Source organism: Mastigoproctus giganteus, chromosome 5, assembly GCF_048544385.1.
Source record: "Mastigoproctus giganteus isolate SK-2022 chromosome 5, ASM4854438v1, whole genome shotgun sequence".
NCBI classification, from domain to species: Eukaryota; Metazoa; Arthropoda; class Arachnida; order Uropygi; family Thelyphonidae; genus Mastigoproctus; species Mastigoproctus giganteus.
The window spans coordinates 171373272-171391433 of record NC_143579.1 but is presented as its reverse complement, the minus strand read 5'-3'; the positions used below and the strand labels follow the sequence as shown (position 1 = coordinate 171391433).

The 18162-nt window shown below is 38.6% G+C and overlaps 1 protein-coding gene across 1 annotated transcript in view; it reads left to right on the top strand.

Annotated features, from left to right (window-relative positions):
- Window positions 1-18162, top strand: part of MED17 (mediator complex subunit 17) — a 206542-nt gene that overhangs the window by 141848 nt on the left and 46532 nt on the right. The window contains exon 11 of the mRNA XM_090373520.1: window positions 17520-17657. Coding sequence (XP_090229646.1) covers window positions 17520-17657 — 138 coding nt within the window. The remainder of the gene's footprint in view (window positions 1-17519; window positions 17658-18162) is intronic.

Genomic DNA, 18162 nt, shown 5'->3' with positions numbered 1-18162 from the left:
ATTCTTTGTATCATTTCTATTTCCTTTTTTAAATATTGAAATAATTTTTGCTATCTTCCATTCTTCTGGTATTTTATATTGTTCCCAACATTTATTAAATAAATTTAATATCCTGTCTTTTAAAAAACTTCCTCCATACTTGATCAGTTCTGCATTTATACCATCCATTCCTACTGCTTTCTTATTTTTTGTAGCTTTCAATGCCTTTTCCAATTCTTCCTTCATTATTGGATCTATGTCACTAACTGGGTCTAACTGTATCTCTTCTGTTTGATATGTTGGGTCTTTCCACAATTCTTCATAATGTTTTTTCCATTGTTCTTCCTTTATTATATTTATTCTTGAAGTGTCTTTCTCTGTGCTATTCAAGTGTTTCATCATTTTTTATGCCAAATTTTGTCTTCCATGAACATGCTCTATTGTGCTTATAAATCTATCCCATGACTCTGCTTTAGCCTTCCTTATTATATCTTTAGTTTTATTGTGTCCTTGTTTATATATTATTATTATTATTATTATTATTATTAGCAACCATATAGTACAAGGAAGCCTGAGGCTTATGCTGTACTAGGCAAGAGAGCGTCAGAAGTAAAAGGGAATCACCAAGAAAGAGAAGAATGATGATATCCAGCTCAGGACCCTGGGTGTGCTAAGCCCATACTCACCAGATGTGAGCCCCTGGGGTTATTTCTTCATTCTCACTTGTCCTGTTTTGTATATATATAATAAGATATTTATTATATATATACAAAATATATATCTAAATAATAAGATATATACAAAATAATAAGATATTTATCTTGTACTGTTTTAGCTATTTCTTCATTCTATATCTTTACCCTCCCCCGCTCTTCTTATAGTTTTTCCTGAATTGTCCTAGTGTCTCTTTTGCTATCTTTTGAATTATATTTCATATATTATTCCATTCTTCTTCTATTTGTTCTCTCTCCGATGTTTTACTTATTTCGTCTTTAATCCTCTTTTCATATAAATTTTGTATACTTTCTTCTTGAAGTAGATATACTTTATAACACAACTCCTCCTCCTTCCCCTGTTTATTAGCTTTTCTCTTCTTCCATTTAGCCCATAACTCTATTTTTGAAGCCACTAAAAAATTATCTGAATTAATATCATATCCTCTAAACACCCTAGTATCTCAACATTGTTTTGCTAATTTTTGATTTACTATTACGTAGTCTATTATTGATTGTGTACATCTTGCCGACCATGTATATTTATATATATCACGTTTTCTAAAAAATATATTTGTTATCTTTAAATTATTAAATGTTACAAAATCTCTTAATTTATATCCATTTCCATTTACTTTATTTTCTCCATAACATCCCATAATATTTTTTATTGGCTTATACCCTACACGAGCATTATAATCTCCCAAAATAACTACATGGTCCTTTTTTATATTCTTATCTAGTTCTTTTTGTAACTGCAAATAAAATTTATCTGTTTCTTCCACTTTTCCATCTTCTGGAGCATAAATTCCAATTATACATAAATAACCTCTGTCTAATTTAAATCTTACTGTTATTATTCTATTATTTATAAATGTGTAGCTCTGTATTTTGGTTTTCCATTTCCGATCTATTAATATTGCTACCCCACCACTAGCTCTTTCCTTTTGATCTATTCCACTGTATATCATTGTATAAGAATCATAATCTTTCATACAAGTAGTTCGACTTCTTTATATCCTAATCCTCCTCGTATGTTCCATGTTGCAATATTTAAAATGTCCGTTATTCCTTTTCGTTTCCTTTTTCCAGTCTGAGTCGCATCCCTTTGTCCTTCCGGTTTTCCTCTTTGAACTTTGAGTTTTTATTTTTTTTTACATGGGGAGGGAACCAGCCTCCTGCACAACCCCCAACCTGGAGGACCAGTATGTTACTCTTTGTCTGATCCCTACCCTTTGACCTGTCTGGCTAGGGTGGCCCTACTGGTAGTCTAGCTACCGCCAGCATAGCTCTCTGGGTCATCGGGATACTCAAGCCTCCTCGCTGTGACAAAGTGGTAACATTTCGGGGAGGATGATTTCAATAATAAATAAATAATACTTGTTAAATTAGTTTTATTAACTAGTTTCCAATTGACTATACTTTTGTAATTTGAAATGTCAACTTAGTGCTTACAATGCCATTCTTTAAAATCGTCACTGAGGAATGAGAATGCATTACTGTTTATTATGTAAGTGTGATATTATTTAAGCATCAAATAAAGGAAAGGTGACATTATTAAACACTCAACAAAGAATCTGTGAGAGTAAAGGGCCACCAGTAGCAAAAAAGTAACAAGTGGTCAAATGATAAAATAATTTTTTCTTAATCTCAGGGGGGGGGATGAAATCCCCTGAAAAACTAACTGTCCAAGATTCTGTAAACCCCCCCCCCCCCATTTGAAAATTTGGTGCTTGATTTTCTAAAAATTTTCTTGGGAGAGGACACAACTCCCACCCTCTTTCCTATGGAAATTTCCTTAGCATTCTGGAAGCTCCTCTTTCCTAGGGAAATTTCCTTAGCATTCTGGAAGCTTTATATTTTACAAAAAAAGCCTTGTATATATGCCTGTATTAGAACAAATAAAATACCTGAACAAAATAAATCCCACTTTAAGCAATAATATTAATAAGGCAAAAAAATACGTGGGGGGGGTAGAATAAGTCTGTCTGAAGATGGATGTGTAAATTACAATTTACACATTTTTGATACATGATCAAATGAGTTACATGATTTATGCAATGTTTGATACATGATCAGGTGTAGTACCCTGATGAAATACAGGGGGTATCAAAAAGTTCATACCCTGACCTAGGTAAAACATCAGTAGGAAGATGGCATTTTTAGTACAAGTTGTCTACATTCAATAACTAACATGTGAAATTTCATTCCCATAGGTGATTGCACACTGAGGTGAAACCCGGAATCTGAGGAAGGACGCTATAGTTGACAAAATGGAGTATCGAGCAGTGATCAAGTTCCTGCATTTGCAGGGCAAGAAAGCTCAGGAAATTTATGAAGAAATGAATGCTGTGTATGGGCAGAATCGTCCATCCTATTACTCTGTAAAAAAGTGGAACTGGGAATTCTATTGCAGTATCTATACAAGTATCTTTGATGAGCCAAGAGAAGGAAGGCCATCAACAACCACAGAGAGTGAGACTGTTGCAAAGGTTGAGCAGCTGGTGCTGAGTAACAGACGTGTGACAATTCATTTCGCAAATGCAGTGGGAATTAGTTATGGGTCTGCCCACAGCATTTTACATGACCATCTGCACATGTCAAAGTTTTTCGCATGATAGGTTCCAAAATTGCTGATGCCTTTGCAGAAGCAGTGTCGAAAGCAAAGTTCTTGCTAACTGTTGGATTTGTGTAATGCTGATTTTGAGAGCTTTTTTGATCGGTTGGTGACAAATGACGAATGCTGGGTGTACCAGTATGATCCAGAGACTAAAGACATGTCAAAGCAGTAGAAGCACACCTCTTCCCCACCTCCCAGGAAGACAAAGACCACTCCATCTGCAAAGAAGGTGATGTTGTCCACGTTTTGGGATAAAAAAGGGGTTATCCTGGCAGATTACTTACCTTGTGGTTCCACACTTATCAGAGAATACTACAGAAATCTTTTGAAGGTGAAAAGGCATGGAATGTTAACCAAAGGTGTCAGACAATGCACCGGCTCACACAGCTGTTGCCACCACCAACTTTGTTACCCAGTGCGGCTTTGAACTACTGCTACACCCACCCTATTCTCCTGACCTAGCACCATCAATCTTCTGGTGTCTAGGAATGAAGAAACTATTTCATGGACACTGCCTTGATTCATCTCAGGAAGTCATCAATGAAGTGGAATCATGGTTTGTGACACAAAGTGCAGACTTCTATGATCAAGGCATTAAACAACTGATCCATAGATGGGAGAAATGTGTTACCATACATGGAGAGTACATAGAAAAGGATTAAAGTTCCTGTGAAGTTTCACCTTTCTAGGGCTATTATTTCTAGGCAAGGATATAAACTTTTCGATACCCCCTCATACGTGATTATGTATCAATATTCATTTTTAGCTAATATCAGATTATAATCTTATAATTTCTCTACTGATTTTCTGGACTTATTACCAAAATTTCCCAACCTTACCTGATGCTTGCTATTACTCAATATATTTTAATCATTTTTTGCTTTACAGTTCTCTTCCTCTAATTGGCTATCCAATTCAGCCTATAATTTTTTTTAATTCATTATATCATATAGGATTTTCACATTCTTTCTCACGCATTCAACATCTCCAATTTCTGCTATCCTTCTCTTATTAGGCTTGGCATTTTGTGTAATTTTAAGCATCCATCTTCACACTTTTCAACAGACTTATTAATTCTACCACACATATAAACTTTTGTTTTGTATCCTTTGCTGCACTCACCCAGGTGCAAATGTCATATTTCTATTTTTATCTCCATTACCACTTAATTTTTTGCTTCGTTTTTAAACTTATTACACACGCGCGCGCGCGCACACACACACACACACACACACACACACTTATTAAGTAAAATAAAGGACAGGCAGACTGGAAAAGGTGCAGAAAAGAGTGAAGAATCAAATAAATAAACAAAGACAGAAGGTTTTTTATTTTATTTTTTTCCTTTTTGCTTTTACTTCTACTTCTGTCTTCATTTATATAAATGAAGCAAATTCAGAAAGGATTTTAATGTAATGAACTCGAAGTAGAGGGAGGGACAAAATAGATGTTCAGTTTCACTCATAAAAAGCAATCTAATGATCTACTTCAATTTTAAAGATAATTGTTTAGATTTTTCTGAGAAAATTAAAAATGATGCCGAAGTTCTTAAGGCTGCTTGAAGTAGTACAAAATATATTCAATGGGAATGATTTCTAGCTATTAAACCAGTACTTTTTTTTTACCTACTTAAAATTACTTTAGCTTGATGTCAATTAATGCACTAAACTGGCATTAAAATATTTGGATTAATTCACCCTTTTTATATCATCTGTATCGTTCATTATCCTTATACAGAGTGTCTCAAAAATACACGGCATAACTTAAGGAATGAGTTCCTCATATGCAGATAATAAAAATATTTTATATCAACGTATTTCCGGAAATGCTTGGTTCCCGAGTTATTAACCAGAATGGCTTATCTCCCGCAGGTGATTTCCTTCATCAAAAGGTACTGACAGAATCTGGTGGTTTTCCATTCTGACCATGTACTCAAATCAGGAGTCGAATACACCAATGACTTTAAATGGCCCCACAAGAAGAAATCTAGTGGGTTTAAATGAGTGAGTGTGGAGGCCAGGCAGTTTGTCCACCTCTACCTATCCACCGACCAGGAAACCTTCAATTCAGGTAATTGCGGGCTAGGTGGCTGAAATGTGCATGAAGTGTGCTTGTTGACGAATGATCAATGGCATGTCATCCAAGAAATCAGGCATGTTGTTTTCCAGAAATTTTCTGTACGCCTGCCCTGTGAGTTTGTTTGGAAGTACATGGGACCCAAATAACTTATCACCAAAAACACTTGCCCGGATGTTGAGGCTGAACCGCTGTTGGTGATGTGATGGAAGAATTGCATGTGGATTTTCCTCAGCTCATACATGCTGATTGTGAAAGTTTTGGATTCCGTCTCATGTGAACTGTGCTTCATCTGTGAATATCACTAAGGCAGGAAAGTGAGGAGTTGTACCACACTGCTGCAAGAACCACTGGCAGAACATTACTCGTGCAGGGTAATCTGCTGGTGACAAGGCCTGTACCCGTTGCAGATGGTAAGGGTAGAGTTAGTGTTCTCGCAACACTCTCCAAATAGTCGAACGTTGAACAGCCAGTTGCATTGCTTTTCTGCATGTGCTGATTCCAGGAGTGGCATGCAGAACATCCAAAATCTCCTCCTCTACTTCAGGAGTCATAGATGTTGGTCATCCTCTGTTGGCAGCACAAGGTGTAAAGGTCCCATGTTCACAAAGGCGGCGATGGATACCTTCAAACGTTTTCCTTTTTTTTTTTTTTTATGTGAACCCCAAACACGAGAGTTATTAGAACCTATAGTACTTAGTACCGTGCTTGGGTTGGAGACTGAGAAGACGAAAGAAGATATTTGTTGACATTGGACTTGAACTTCTGTAGATTGTAATTTTCAGGAAATACGTATGAAGGAAGGTTGTTCCAGAAAACGGCAGTTGAATGAATAAATGAGGAAGATGAAAAGTTGGTTCTGTGGGTTTGAAGTTGGACAGTAAATGGATGTTGGCTGGTGGCGGCACGTGTTCGGACTGTTTTGAAAGAGAGAGCGGGAATTATAGAAGCTAATTCAGAAGAACAGTGCCCATGGAAGTATCTGTAGAAGAGGCATGCAGCAGAAACAGTGCGTCTATGAGAAAGCGAGTGGAGAGACTCTGTTAGAGATGAATCATTAATTAACCTACCTGCCCTCTTCTGAATGGAATCAAGAAGACTGAGAGAGGTTTTGGGGGCACCACCCCAGTTGTGGGAACAATATTCCATGGCAGGGCGGATTTGCGATTTATACAGAGTGAGCAGCTGTTTGGAAGAAAAGTAACGCCGAGAGCGAAAGAGAAAACCAAGTTTTTTAGATGTAGAGGAAGCAATATTTGTAATGTGCTTGTGCCAAGAGAGATTAGAAGTCAGGGTAATCCCCAAAAGAGATATATCCTTTTGCCTAGAAATTGGAGTGTCACTAAAGATAAGCATAGGAGCAGAAGAATCCTTTTTGCGAGATATAAGACAAGACTGAGTTTTAGAAGGGTTGAAATCAACTAAGTTGTCTTTGCCCCACTGGAGAATTACCTGAAGATCGGCATTTAAGGAATTGGTAGCAGATTTTCGAGAAGTTGAAGCTGATTGAGCAGGACAAGGTTTCTCAAAATGGAAAGTTGAATGCAATGTGCTATCATCGGCAAAACTATGGAGAGGATTTCCAGTCAATGGAAGAAGGTCATTGATATACAAGAGGAAAAGAGTGGGGGAAAGAACTGAACCTTGGGGGACACTGGCATTAGTGGAGAAGTTAGAAGACAGAGAGCCATCAACCATCACCCTCAGTGAGCGATCAGAGAGAAAACTGGATAACCAAATACTAAAAACAGTTGGCAAACCATAAGATGGAAGCTTGTTTAGAAGACCTTTATGCCAAACACGATCAAAAGCCTTTGAGATGTCAAGAGCAACTACTTGTGTTTCACCGAACCTTTCCATTGAATTAGTCCATAAATGGGTAACATAAGCCAGAATATCACCAGTGGATCGACACTGACGGAATCCATACTGGTGATCGTTGATCAGACGGAAGGTTTCTAGGTAGTTTAAGAGTTGGCGGTTAATTGATTTCTCCATTACTTTAGAAAGAGTAGAAGTAATTGCAATGGGACGATAATTGGATGGGAGGGATTTGTCACCCTTTTTAGGAACTGGCTGGATATGAGCAAATTTCCAAGCAGAAGGAAAAACACCTTTAGAATAAGAAAGTGAAAAAAGGCGGCAAAGGATAGGAGTAAGTTCAGGAGCACAGGTTTTGAGAACAAGTGGAGAAATACCATCAGGACCTGGAGCTTTCTTAGCATCGAGATTCATCAAAATCCTTCTGATATCCTTTTGATGGAAGACCACAGGAGGCATTGAATGGAGTGTGTTGGGAATGGTGGGAGGTGTTTTACCAAGATCATTAATACATGAGCTGGAAGAAAAATGGGATGCTAGCAGGTCAGCTTTATCCTTGGCTGAAGTGACAACAGAACCATCTGGTTTGGGCAGAGGTGGGAGCAGAGATGGGCAAAAGTTGCGGCCAATAGCTTTGGCAAGAGACCAGAATGCTCGGCTACCATTAGGGCAAGAAGCAAGTTTTCTACTCTTAGCCTGTTCAAACTCTAGTTTCAACTGATTAATAACTGCTTTACAATTGTTGCGAGCTTTGGTGTAGGCAGAAAATGAAACTGAAGAATTAGAAACAAGCCAATTACGATATGCAACATTCTTCTCTTGGACAGCCTTAGCACATTTATTGGAAAACCAAGGTTTAGATAAAGGACGAGATTTTAAAGTGGAGTGTGGGATAAAGGATTCCATTCCTGCAAGAATAATTTCACTCACACGATCTGAGCAAACGTTGACATCAGAAGTTTTGAAACAGTAATCCGACCAAGGAAAAGAAGAAAAGAAGTCTCGCAGGTCATCCCATTTTGCATTCTTGTAATGCCAAACAACACGAGGTTGGGAATAGCCATGAGATAAAGGTTCCATTGGAGAAGAGACAATCACCAAGTTGTGATCTGAAGTGCCTAAAGGACCTCTCACTTCGACTGTGTACTTAGAAGGGTTGTTTGTGAGAAAAAGATCAAGCGTATTGGCTGTATGATTAGGATTGTCCGGTATTCTTGTAGGTAAATGAACAATCTGTGCTAGGTCATTAGTAATTGCAAAAGCCTCAGCATCTCGACCTGCTGGGTCGGTGTGACTAGAAAACGGAAGCCAGCTGGGGTTGTGAACATTAAAATCACCAAGGAAAATTACCTCACTGTTAGGAAAGTTGGACTGGAGAAAGTCAAGTTGCAACGAGAGGAAGTCAAAGAGCTCCAAGTGATTAGTGGAGTTGGGAGAACGGTAGAGACAACAGATGAATTTGACACAATGAGGTAGAGAGATTTTAAGCCAGAGAAGATCAAAGAGAGGAGATTCCAAATTGCCAAGTCTCTGACAGGGAATATCAGAACGGACATATGCACAAGTACCACCTTTGAGGCGAAAGGAATCATACAGCGAATAATTTGGGCATCTGAGATGAGCAGTAGTTGAATCAACCGATAACTGAGATTCTGTCAGAAAAAGTACATGAGGTTTGGCAGACTGCAAGTGGAAATGGACATCGTTGAGATTAGAATTGAGACCACGTATATTTGTGAAATGAAGTAGGAAGTCCTTGGGAGGTTTAGATCTTTTCGCAGATAAGCTTGCTCTATTAGTTTGACAATTCATGGTGTATTCAATAGTAAGAAAAAGTGGGTGGGACATGCTGTATGAAGTAATGAAATTTTTGGATATGGCGTACATGTGGTAAGAATATACCCAGATCCTTGACATAACGTGGCCTCGACAATGCTCCCCGCATACACACTACTCGGACTCCCTCCAGTCACTATCTGGCAGAGTAGAGGTAGCAAGATTATACACTAGCTGATCTGGAAGCCTCCTAGAGAGTTACCAATAGGTCAGGTCCGGTCCGGTCCGGTGTACTAACTAGCGGCTGGCCTGCGAAAACCGTTTTAGAGCTGTACCCTCGAAATGTAAGGAATATTGGATCTCGCCACGACGTTCATCATAACCTCAAAAGTCATCAATCATACTGCATGATGGAAGAGATAGGGAAGGGTTGACCGGAACTTAGCTCTAGAGACTAAACATGGCTTCCACCACTTCAAGCCTCCAATAAGCAAAGTGGTGGTATTTCACCGGTTGATGAGAGTCATCTTCCACCTAGTACTGCCTGGTAACATAGAGGGACGGCGTTCCTCCATGTGGTGTGGGCGCCACACCTCGACCCTTGCTTACGTTGGTTCACACCTGGGTGGTCACCCATCATGTACTTGTGCATGGGGGTTATACCCAGGATTACTAACAGTCCCACCATCTTGAAGGTGCAAGCAGAGGATTTGGCTGTCACAGACCGTCCGGACTTCGCCGAAATTGGGTCCACTTGACTTGAGTGTCACCCGAATATCAGTTCCATCTGCGTTTTAGACTCCCAGGTAGCAAGTACAGCTTGTCTGGCATATCTAAGAGAATGTCTGTGACAACCTCAAGGACCAAGGACGATGTGTTCTAGGCTGTCTGGACATCTTCATTCTGGGAACCTTTCGTGGTACAAACAACGAGCCTCCAGAGCATTGCAGTCCGCCAAACCGTACATAAAGTGCATATCCGCTTGCTGCTGATTTGAGTACATGGTCGGAATGGAAAACTACCAGATTCTGTCAGTACCTTGTGATGAAGGAAATCATCTGTGGGAGATAAGACATTCCGGTTAATAACTCGGGAACCAAGCATTTCTGGAACTGTGTTGATATAAAATATTTTTATTGTCTACATATGAGGAACTCATTCCTGAAGTTATGCCGTGTATTTTTGAGACACCCTGTATATCAATCCATATCCTTCCCCATAGAAAGCCATGGTTTACCGTGAAATATTTTAAATTCTAAAATTGCAAATATTTATAGTCAATATGAAAACTATAATTTTTAAACCAAAATCTAAAAAAATATAAACAAAATGTTTAATTATTAACTAAAAATCATTCAATTTTCTTTTTTTTTTGTTTGGGTTGGGAGGGAGTGGAGTGAGTGTTGGAGAGTGGTAGCATTAATTATTTTTGAGTGTCCTTTAATCCAGTCATAGAAATCTGGCATATCCTTTAATGCAGTCATAGAAACTGGCAATCCTAGCCCTAGACTTTGATGATATTTCTGGATTTTAAAATTAATTGTTTGGTAAAATATGCTGAATTTTAAAGAATTTCTTATAAAATGTCAGATTTTACATGATTTACTCTCTATCTTTGCCCGATCTAGCAATCCTCTCAGTCAAACACACACTGATTGAATGTCCAATTTACAGCAGAAAATAGGTTTCTTCTTGCAGTTCCCTTACTCACTTGGGAAACTTTTATCTCCCAATATGAAAGTATCAAATAAATTCAGATTTTTGTAGGCATTTAATTAATACCATTTGTTTTAATTACAACCTTGCACATCTGGCCTAATAGTATAAGCAGCATATACGTCTTGCGACTCTTCCCTCAGACCATAGCTGATCAAATCGCAACAGCCTTGAGAGATAAGGTGGCAACTTGATGTTGCAGTGGAAAAATTCTCAGCCAAGCACCAGAGCTATGCCTCTTTCACGCTCAAATGCTACTCCGAACGGTATCACAACATCAAAAGTCCATCTATATGGCCAGTAGGAACCATCATATGCCCCCTTTACAGGAGAGCAAAACGCCATAATGACACGCTGGAAAATGCCGAAGGCCCCCAGAAACAGACAGGTGACTCGACTATAGCCACAGTAGTGAACAATCTATCCAAATGTTAGATGCTTCAGTACACGCTCAGCTGCTACTTTAACCCGAGTTGCCTCCCGGTATGGCCTCTGGAAAGACAACCTCAAAACATAATCCGCCAAACTGAGATGCCTATCACTACCAGGATCACATTAAGGGAAATAGCCTGTCCTCGAAAAAACCAACCCAACTAGAGTCTGGACAATTAAAAGAATCTCTTTGACCCCCATGGTCACACTGCTGTATCAGAACATTCGCAATTTAAGGAATAAAATTGAAACCATGGACAAAATTCTGTTATCGAAAGAGTTTGATATGCTTTGCCTCACCGAGACTTGGCTATAACCCGTGAGCATTACATTGCAGCTACGACTCCAAGTGGCTATGGCTCTGTACTCACATCCAGAAATAAAAGGAGGGGAGGAGGACTGTCACTATTCTACAATCAAGCCATCTTCACCCTTGATTACAGCATCTCCAGTAACTCAGATGATTACGAGGCACATTGCTGAAAATGAGGTCCATTTCCATTGAAGTCATTGTTATTTACATACCTCCCAATCCTAAACCAGAAACAATGCAATAGGTGACCAGCTGGGTCCTTCACCACCTCCACACCTCATCAACGAAAATTGTTTGTGGGGATTTCAACCTCCCACCATGTCTGGAACACATGTAAATATTGCTCCTCTCACAACTTGGAGTGGCTGGCCTTACTATAAAAAATGAAGGCCCCACAAGGGGTACAAACCAACTGGATCTGATTTTCACTTCTGTTGCCTGTAGCTTGAGACTCCTCAAGATGGTTACTTTAACTCTGACCATGTCCCAATCCTAAAACAACTAGAACCACCAACCCCAAGTTACAACCCAAAAAGACAGGTGATACGAAGGACAATCTATAGTCCAAAATATCTGGATGTTTCCAGATGCATTACAGCAGCATCTCTCATCCCATGGTATGTCCCTGAATCCTGTGATACCTTACTAGCAGTCAACCTGTTAACTCAATGGATTATTACGGTAGCTCGATACACTGCCTCAAAGACAGTCACTATCACTCCCCCACTCTAGGGGCGCCTCCGTAGCCAGGTGGGAAGGAGCAGCAGTGCATAGCACACGCTTCTTGATTAGACCGGGGTTCGAGCCTGTCACCACCAAATATGGAGGATGTGGAAAGGTCAGGGAATGACCACCGCATATTCCCGGAGCAATATGGCCTTAGTTGCTAATGCTCCTAAAAAACCAAATAACAAATTAACATCCCCCACTCTAGAGCATGGTGGTCCCCACATCTAAACTCCAGCTTTCAACTAAAGCAGCAACTCCATAAGTAATGGAAGCAGTCTGGTGAAATTAATGACAGAATAGCCGTTTCAAGAGCAAGAACCATTTTCAATCCCAAAAATCCCAGGCCATCAAGAGCTATTTTGATTGTTTGCTAGCAATAGGTAAGATACCATACACAGAACAAACTACCAGTTTCCCAGAGCAACTCAATCCCCAAAGGTGGATTGACTTCATAACCAGATTTGAAGACATCGCGGGATCCAGCAGTAACCTCGACCACATATTCAATCATGACAAACCGAACTCTCTGACAACTATCACCATATCAAAGAAGCAAATCTTGACAGCCTTGAATTCAACCCCGTCCTCTACAGCTGTGAGTGCTGATGGAATACCACAGTTCATGTTGAGATGCCTGGGACCGTATATCATCAAGCTCCTTGTTAGCATCTTTAATGCAATGCTGACCAGCTGCATTTTCCCTCATCAATAGAATGTATATCTGGTGAGGCCACACCTGAAAATAAGAATGCCATCATTGGAAAAGCACTTCGGACCCATCTCCAATTCCTCATGTCTCCTGAAGCTACTAGAAAGAGCCCTCCTTCCAACTCTAATAACTCACATACTTCCAGATGCCCCACCACAAATTCATTCTTCATTACCAAATAGGTCCACCATTACCAATATCCTTGTCACCACCCATAGCATCCTTACAGCATTTGAGAGAAAAAAAGAACTCATAGCATACCTCGACATCAAAGCAGCTTTTGATGCTGTTCAGGTACCTGCCCTCCTACAACTGCTTGAAGACCACTACTCTATAGGCGGGGATGCATTGCACTTCCTCTCATCACTCCTTCTCAACCGCACTATTATACTCTCTCATTAAAAAAAAAAAACCTATATCAAGCAAATAGCTACAGGAGTACCACTGGGGGGAGTACTCTCAGGTCTTCTCTTTACTGCCATTATATCCCCTTTCATAAGCCAGGGACCAGATGTATTGTCTTACGTGAATGATTTAAAAATATTGACCACCATCCAAGCAAACACAGACCCCTCTAGGATCACAGAGGAAATTAAGTGTCCTCCTCGCACTAGCGGGCTACCTTAAACAATTTGGCCTTAAAATTAACCCAGTGAAGTCTAAGTGCATGCTCTACTCCCTGAAGAAAGAAACAACAATCATTTCGCCCAACATCAGTAGAGTTTCCATCCCGACTGTTCCTTATTATTTAGATCAAGCAAAAAAAAACCTATATCAAGCAAATAGCTACAGGAGTACCACTGGGGGGAGTACTCTCAGGTCTTCTCTTTACTGCCATTATATCCCCTTTCATAAGCCAGAGACCAGATGTATTGTCTTACGTGAATGATTTAAAAATATTGACCACCATCCAAGCAAACACAGACCCCTCTAGGATCACAGAGGAAATTAAGTGTCCTCCTCGCACTAGCGGGCTACCTTAAACAATTTGGCCTTAAAATTAACCCAGTGAAGTCTAAGTGCATGCTCTACTCCCTGAAGAAAGAAACAACAATCATTTCGCCCAACATCAGTAGAGTTTCCATCCCGACTGTTCCTTATTATTTAGATTTGGGGGTTGTCTTTGACACATAACTCAGATTCAACAAGCACATTGACAAACTCATCAGTTGTGTGGTGCACTTGAAATGGAGAGCGAAACAACACCTGCATTATGTCTCAGACAGGGTTACAGCAACAAAATATGTCAGGACCATTATATACTCCCCACTACTTTATACAGCTGAAATCTGGGTGTTAGCAGCACCCATGATCAGAAAACCCATCTGGGCAGCAGAATATTGCTCCTCAAATGGATAACCTATAAGCACGGGTTACCACCCCATGTTCATACAACTGAAATGGCCCAGACCCTGGGAATCCCCAGGCTGCCCTCTTTCATCGACGAAAAAAGACTGATAATCACAGTAAAGATGTTGACCGGTCTGATCACATCTTCTTCATTCTGGGATCTCTGTAGCTTGAGGATTCCGCCTGCCCAGCTCAGAGCCACCCCAACTATTTGCCCTCTTCATGCACACCTCCACCTATCAGATCGTTTCTTACCATATGAGATGCTCGGATGAATCCAGGACATCGACACTGACCCTAAGAAATTTTCCGACAATATAGACGTGGGATACTTGGCCCAACACACTCCGTAGACCGCAAACTGTCAGCTGCATCTGCCCATCCCCTTAACTAATACAGGGAATGGGACGCGCCACCATCTCTTGACAAAGCATTGAAACTCATCGAAGGAAGTGAAATTGCCCTCATTGGAGACCCCTGTGAATTAATTAGTGAGCATAACAGAAAATGAGCCTGACAGTGCTCTTGCTGCTCTCTCCCTTGGATGGTGAGGACAATAGTCACTACTGTAAATTGTATATGTATTTTTCATTTTGTTTTATCTCTATATAATTTGTCATCTGCTTTTGTTTTTTTAATGTCTTATAGTATTTAATGTTTTTGTAATACTTGATTTGTAAACCCCTGGCCTTTTGGCATGAAGGGAAAGTTGCAATACTTAACCTTGTAACCAGTTACAATCAAATGTTGCAATAAAGATTCTCTCTCTCTCTCTCTCTCTCTCTCTCTCTCTATATATATATATATATATATATTATTTTATCTTTCTATTGTGGTTTATTGTGTTTATTTTCTTAATTACGGGTGTTTTCTACTCATTACTGGTCTTTAAGCTAGCCTAAACTCGGTTATCTTAAATGCCCAGGGCCTATTCATTTTTTATTTTTCAACTTGTTACGTATTGCTAAAGAAATTGTCATATTAATTATAGATGAAAAACTGTAGCAATACTACTTTATGACAAAATGATAAAATATTAAACATTTTTATACATTTATTGTATTACATCTTTATACATATTTGTATTACATCACATGGTCGTCAATCCCCTACTTCATCGGGGGCTTTGAGCGGATTGACGGTCCATTCGATGTAATGCATTACTTACTTACCCGTTTCTGTTTGTATCTATCACAGCTTTGCTATTTTGTCCGATACTGAATTCTAAGTTTCTTTTAAATTCCCATTTTTGTCCCTTTCCCATTGCTATTAGTTAAATAGGTATTATTTATTATAAATTTATTATGAACCGAATTAATATCCCATAATTTCTACAGCAACTGTGATAGAATACACAAAGCCCCAACGGGTGAGTTTTTTAAAAAATTACAATAACTTTACTTACTTGATGTGTATAAGTGGAGGTCGTAGTGTCGAATCAGGAAAGTTTCCCATTCTACTTGATGTGTTTCGGTGGAGGTCGTCGAGTCGAAAAAGGAATGTTTCGCACCCTTAACTTGTTTTATAGATGGCTATTTTTATGGCTTTGTCGCTTTAGCGTTTCCCTGTGTTCCGATGGTGTTTTGGCGGAAGTCCCCGAACTTCAGGCCAAGGTCTATTATGGTGGTTTTGTGGCAGGTTAAATGAATTTATTTAGTTGTGTATTTACAATATTTTTACATTTATTTTATGTCTCACCTCCGAGGTGAGACATAAAATAAATGTAAAAATATTGTAAATACACAACTAAATAAATTCATTTAACCTGCCACAAAACCACCATAATAGACCTTGGCCTGAAGTTCGGGGACTTCCGCCAAAACACCATCGGAACACAGGGAAACGCTAAAGCGACAAAGCCATAAAAATAGCCATCTATAAAACAAGTTAAGGGTGCGAAACATTCCTTTTTCGACTCGACGACCTCCACCGAAACACATCAAGTAGAATGGGAAACTTTCCTGATTCGACACTACGACCTCCACTTATACACATCAAGTAAGTAAAGTTATTGTAATTTTTTAAAAAACTCACCCGTTGGGGCTTTGTGTATTCTATCACAGTTGCTGTAGAAATTATGGGATATTAATTCGGTTCATAATAAATTTATAATAAATAATACCTATTTAACTAATAGCAATGGGAAAGGGACAAAAATGGGAATTTAAAAGAAACTTAGAATTCAGTATCGGACAAAATAGCAAAGCTGTGATAGATACAAACAGAAACGGGTAAGTAAGTAATGCATTACATCGAATGGACCGTCAATCCGCTCAAAGCCCCCGATGAAGTAGGGGATTGACGACCATGTGATGTAATACAATAAATGTATAAAAATGTTTAATATTTTATCATTTTGTCATAAAGTAGTATTGCTACAGTTTTTCATCTATAATTAATATGACAATTTCTTTAGCAATACGTAACAAGTTGAAAAATAAAAAATGAATAGGCCCTGGGCATTTAAGATAACCGAGTTTAGGCTAGCTTAAAGACCAGTAATGTATTAACCATAATACCTATGAGTAGAAAACACCCGTAATTAAGAAAATAAACACAATAAACCACAATAGAAAGATAAAATAATAATATGTACTCTGTTCGTACCCGGGCATTGCTAAAACAGCTACCGGGACAACAGAAAAATCTAGAAATAATTTAAGGAAAACCACTATAAAAGTATATTAAAAGTAAAATACAACATAAATTATCATATTACTAAAGAATAATATATATATATATATATATATTAATGGTATTCTGCCACATTAGATGCTGTTTTGTTTCCTGTGTACGTTTAATGAAAATTTAATTACCAGTTTATCAAAAAGGAATTTATATTCAGATGCAATAAATTAAATTATTTTGTGCTTATGTTTCTTTTATCCTTATCCAGTTTTGCTGACTTTTTTTTTTGTTCTATTATTTATCTTAATTGTTGGATAGACAATTTTTTATGCATGCAACTAATTAAATGCCAATTATCCCATTCAATTATCAGAAATACACACGTACGCCCATGCCTACCCTTCCACCACCAGAATTGAATACATCTTCAAGAGGTTGCAACTTCAAAATCTTATGCAGAAAACTTATTCACCACCTTAAACACAGATGTGGTATATTATTGCCTTAGCAGAAGATGTGCGATAAAATCTTTACACCAAACTAAACCAAAGCCTCACCCGTATCAGTTTTCAATATCTTTGATATCAGTTTCCCCACTGATATCACAATTTCATTGCTATTCATTTATGTGTTCTTGTTTACCTCTCTTTTTTATAGAACAATGTACATGATTGATACATATGCCTGTGAAATAAAGGATCCACTTATTGTCGCCCACTGGATCTGCTTAAATAGTCCTTCCCAAAGCAGTGTGAAAATTAATATTATGACACATGGATATGAAACAATATGTAGGTAAGTATAATATTTTCATATTTTGCTAATTTGGAAGATTGTATCAAGATAAATTATATATTGCCACTAAATCTGATTTTTTATACATATGTATATACAGTCGAACTTGGTTATAACGAGCATGGAAATAATGAGATCACGGCTGCAATGATTTTAATTACATGTATTCCCATACAATCACTCACTGTTATAATGAGCATACTACACGAATATACCTTCAAATGTATAATCAATTTTAACTGCTCCCAGAGCAGTCATCACATACAGCTTCACTACCTTTGGTAGGCGCAATATGGCCAAAGTAGCTCTTGCGCCAGAAACTCCCATAACAACAACAACACGAATATACCCGTACAAATTTTGGTAACTATGCAAACATGCAAGCATTCTTAATTGCTCGGGTAGTCGAAAAACCCCAATTCTTGGAATAGACAAAAATGAAAGGGGCAACTTATCTTTTATAGCGACCTGCATCGGATTAGTGGCTGGTTTATGACCTTGTCCT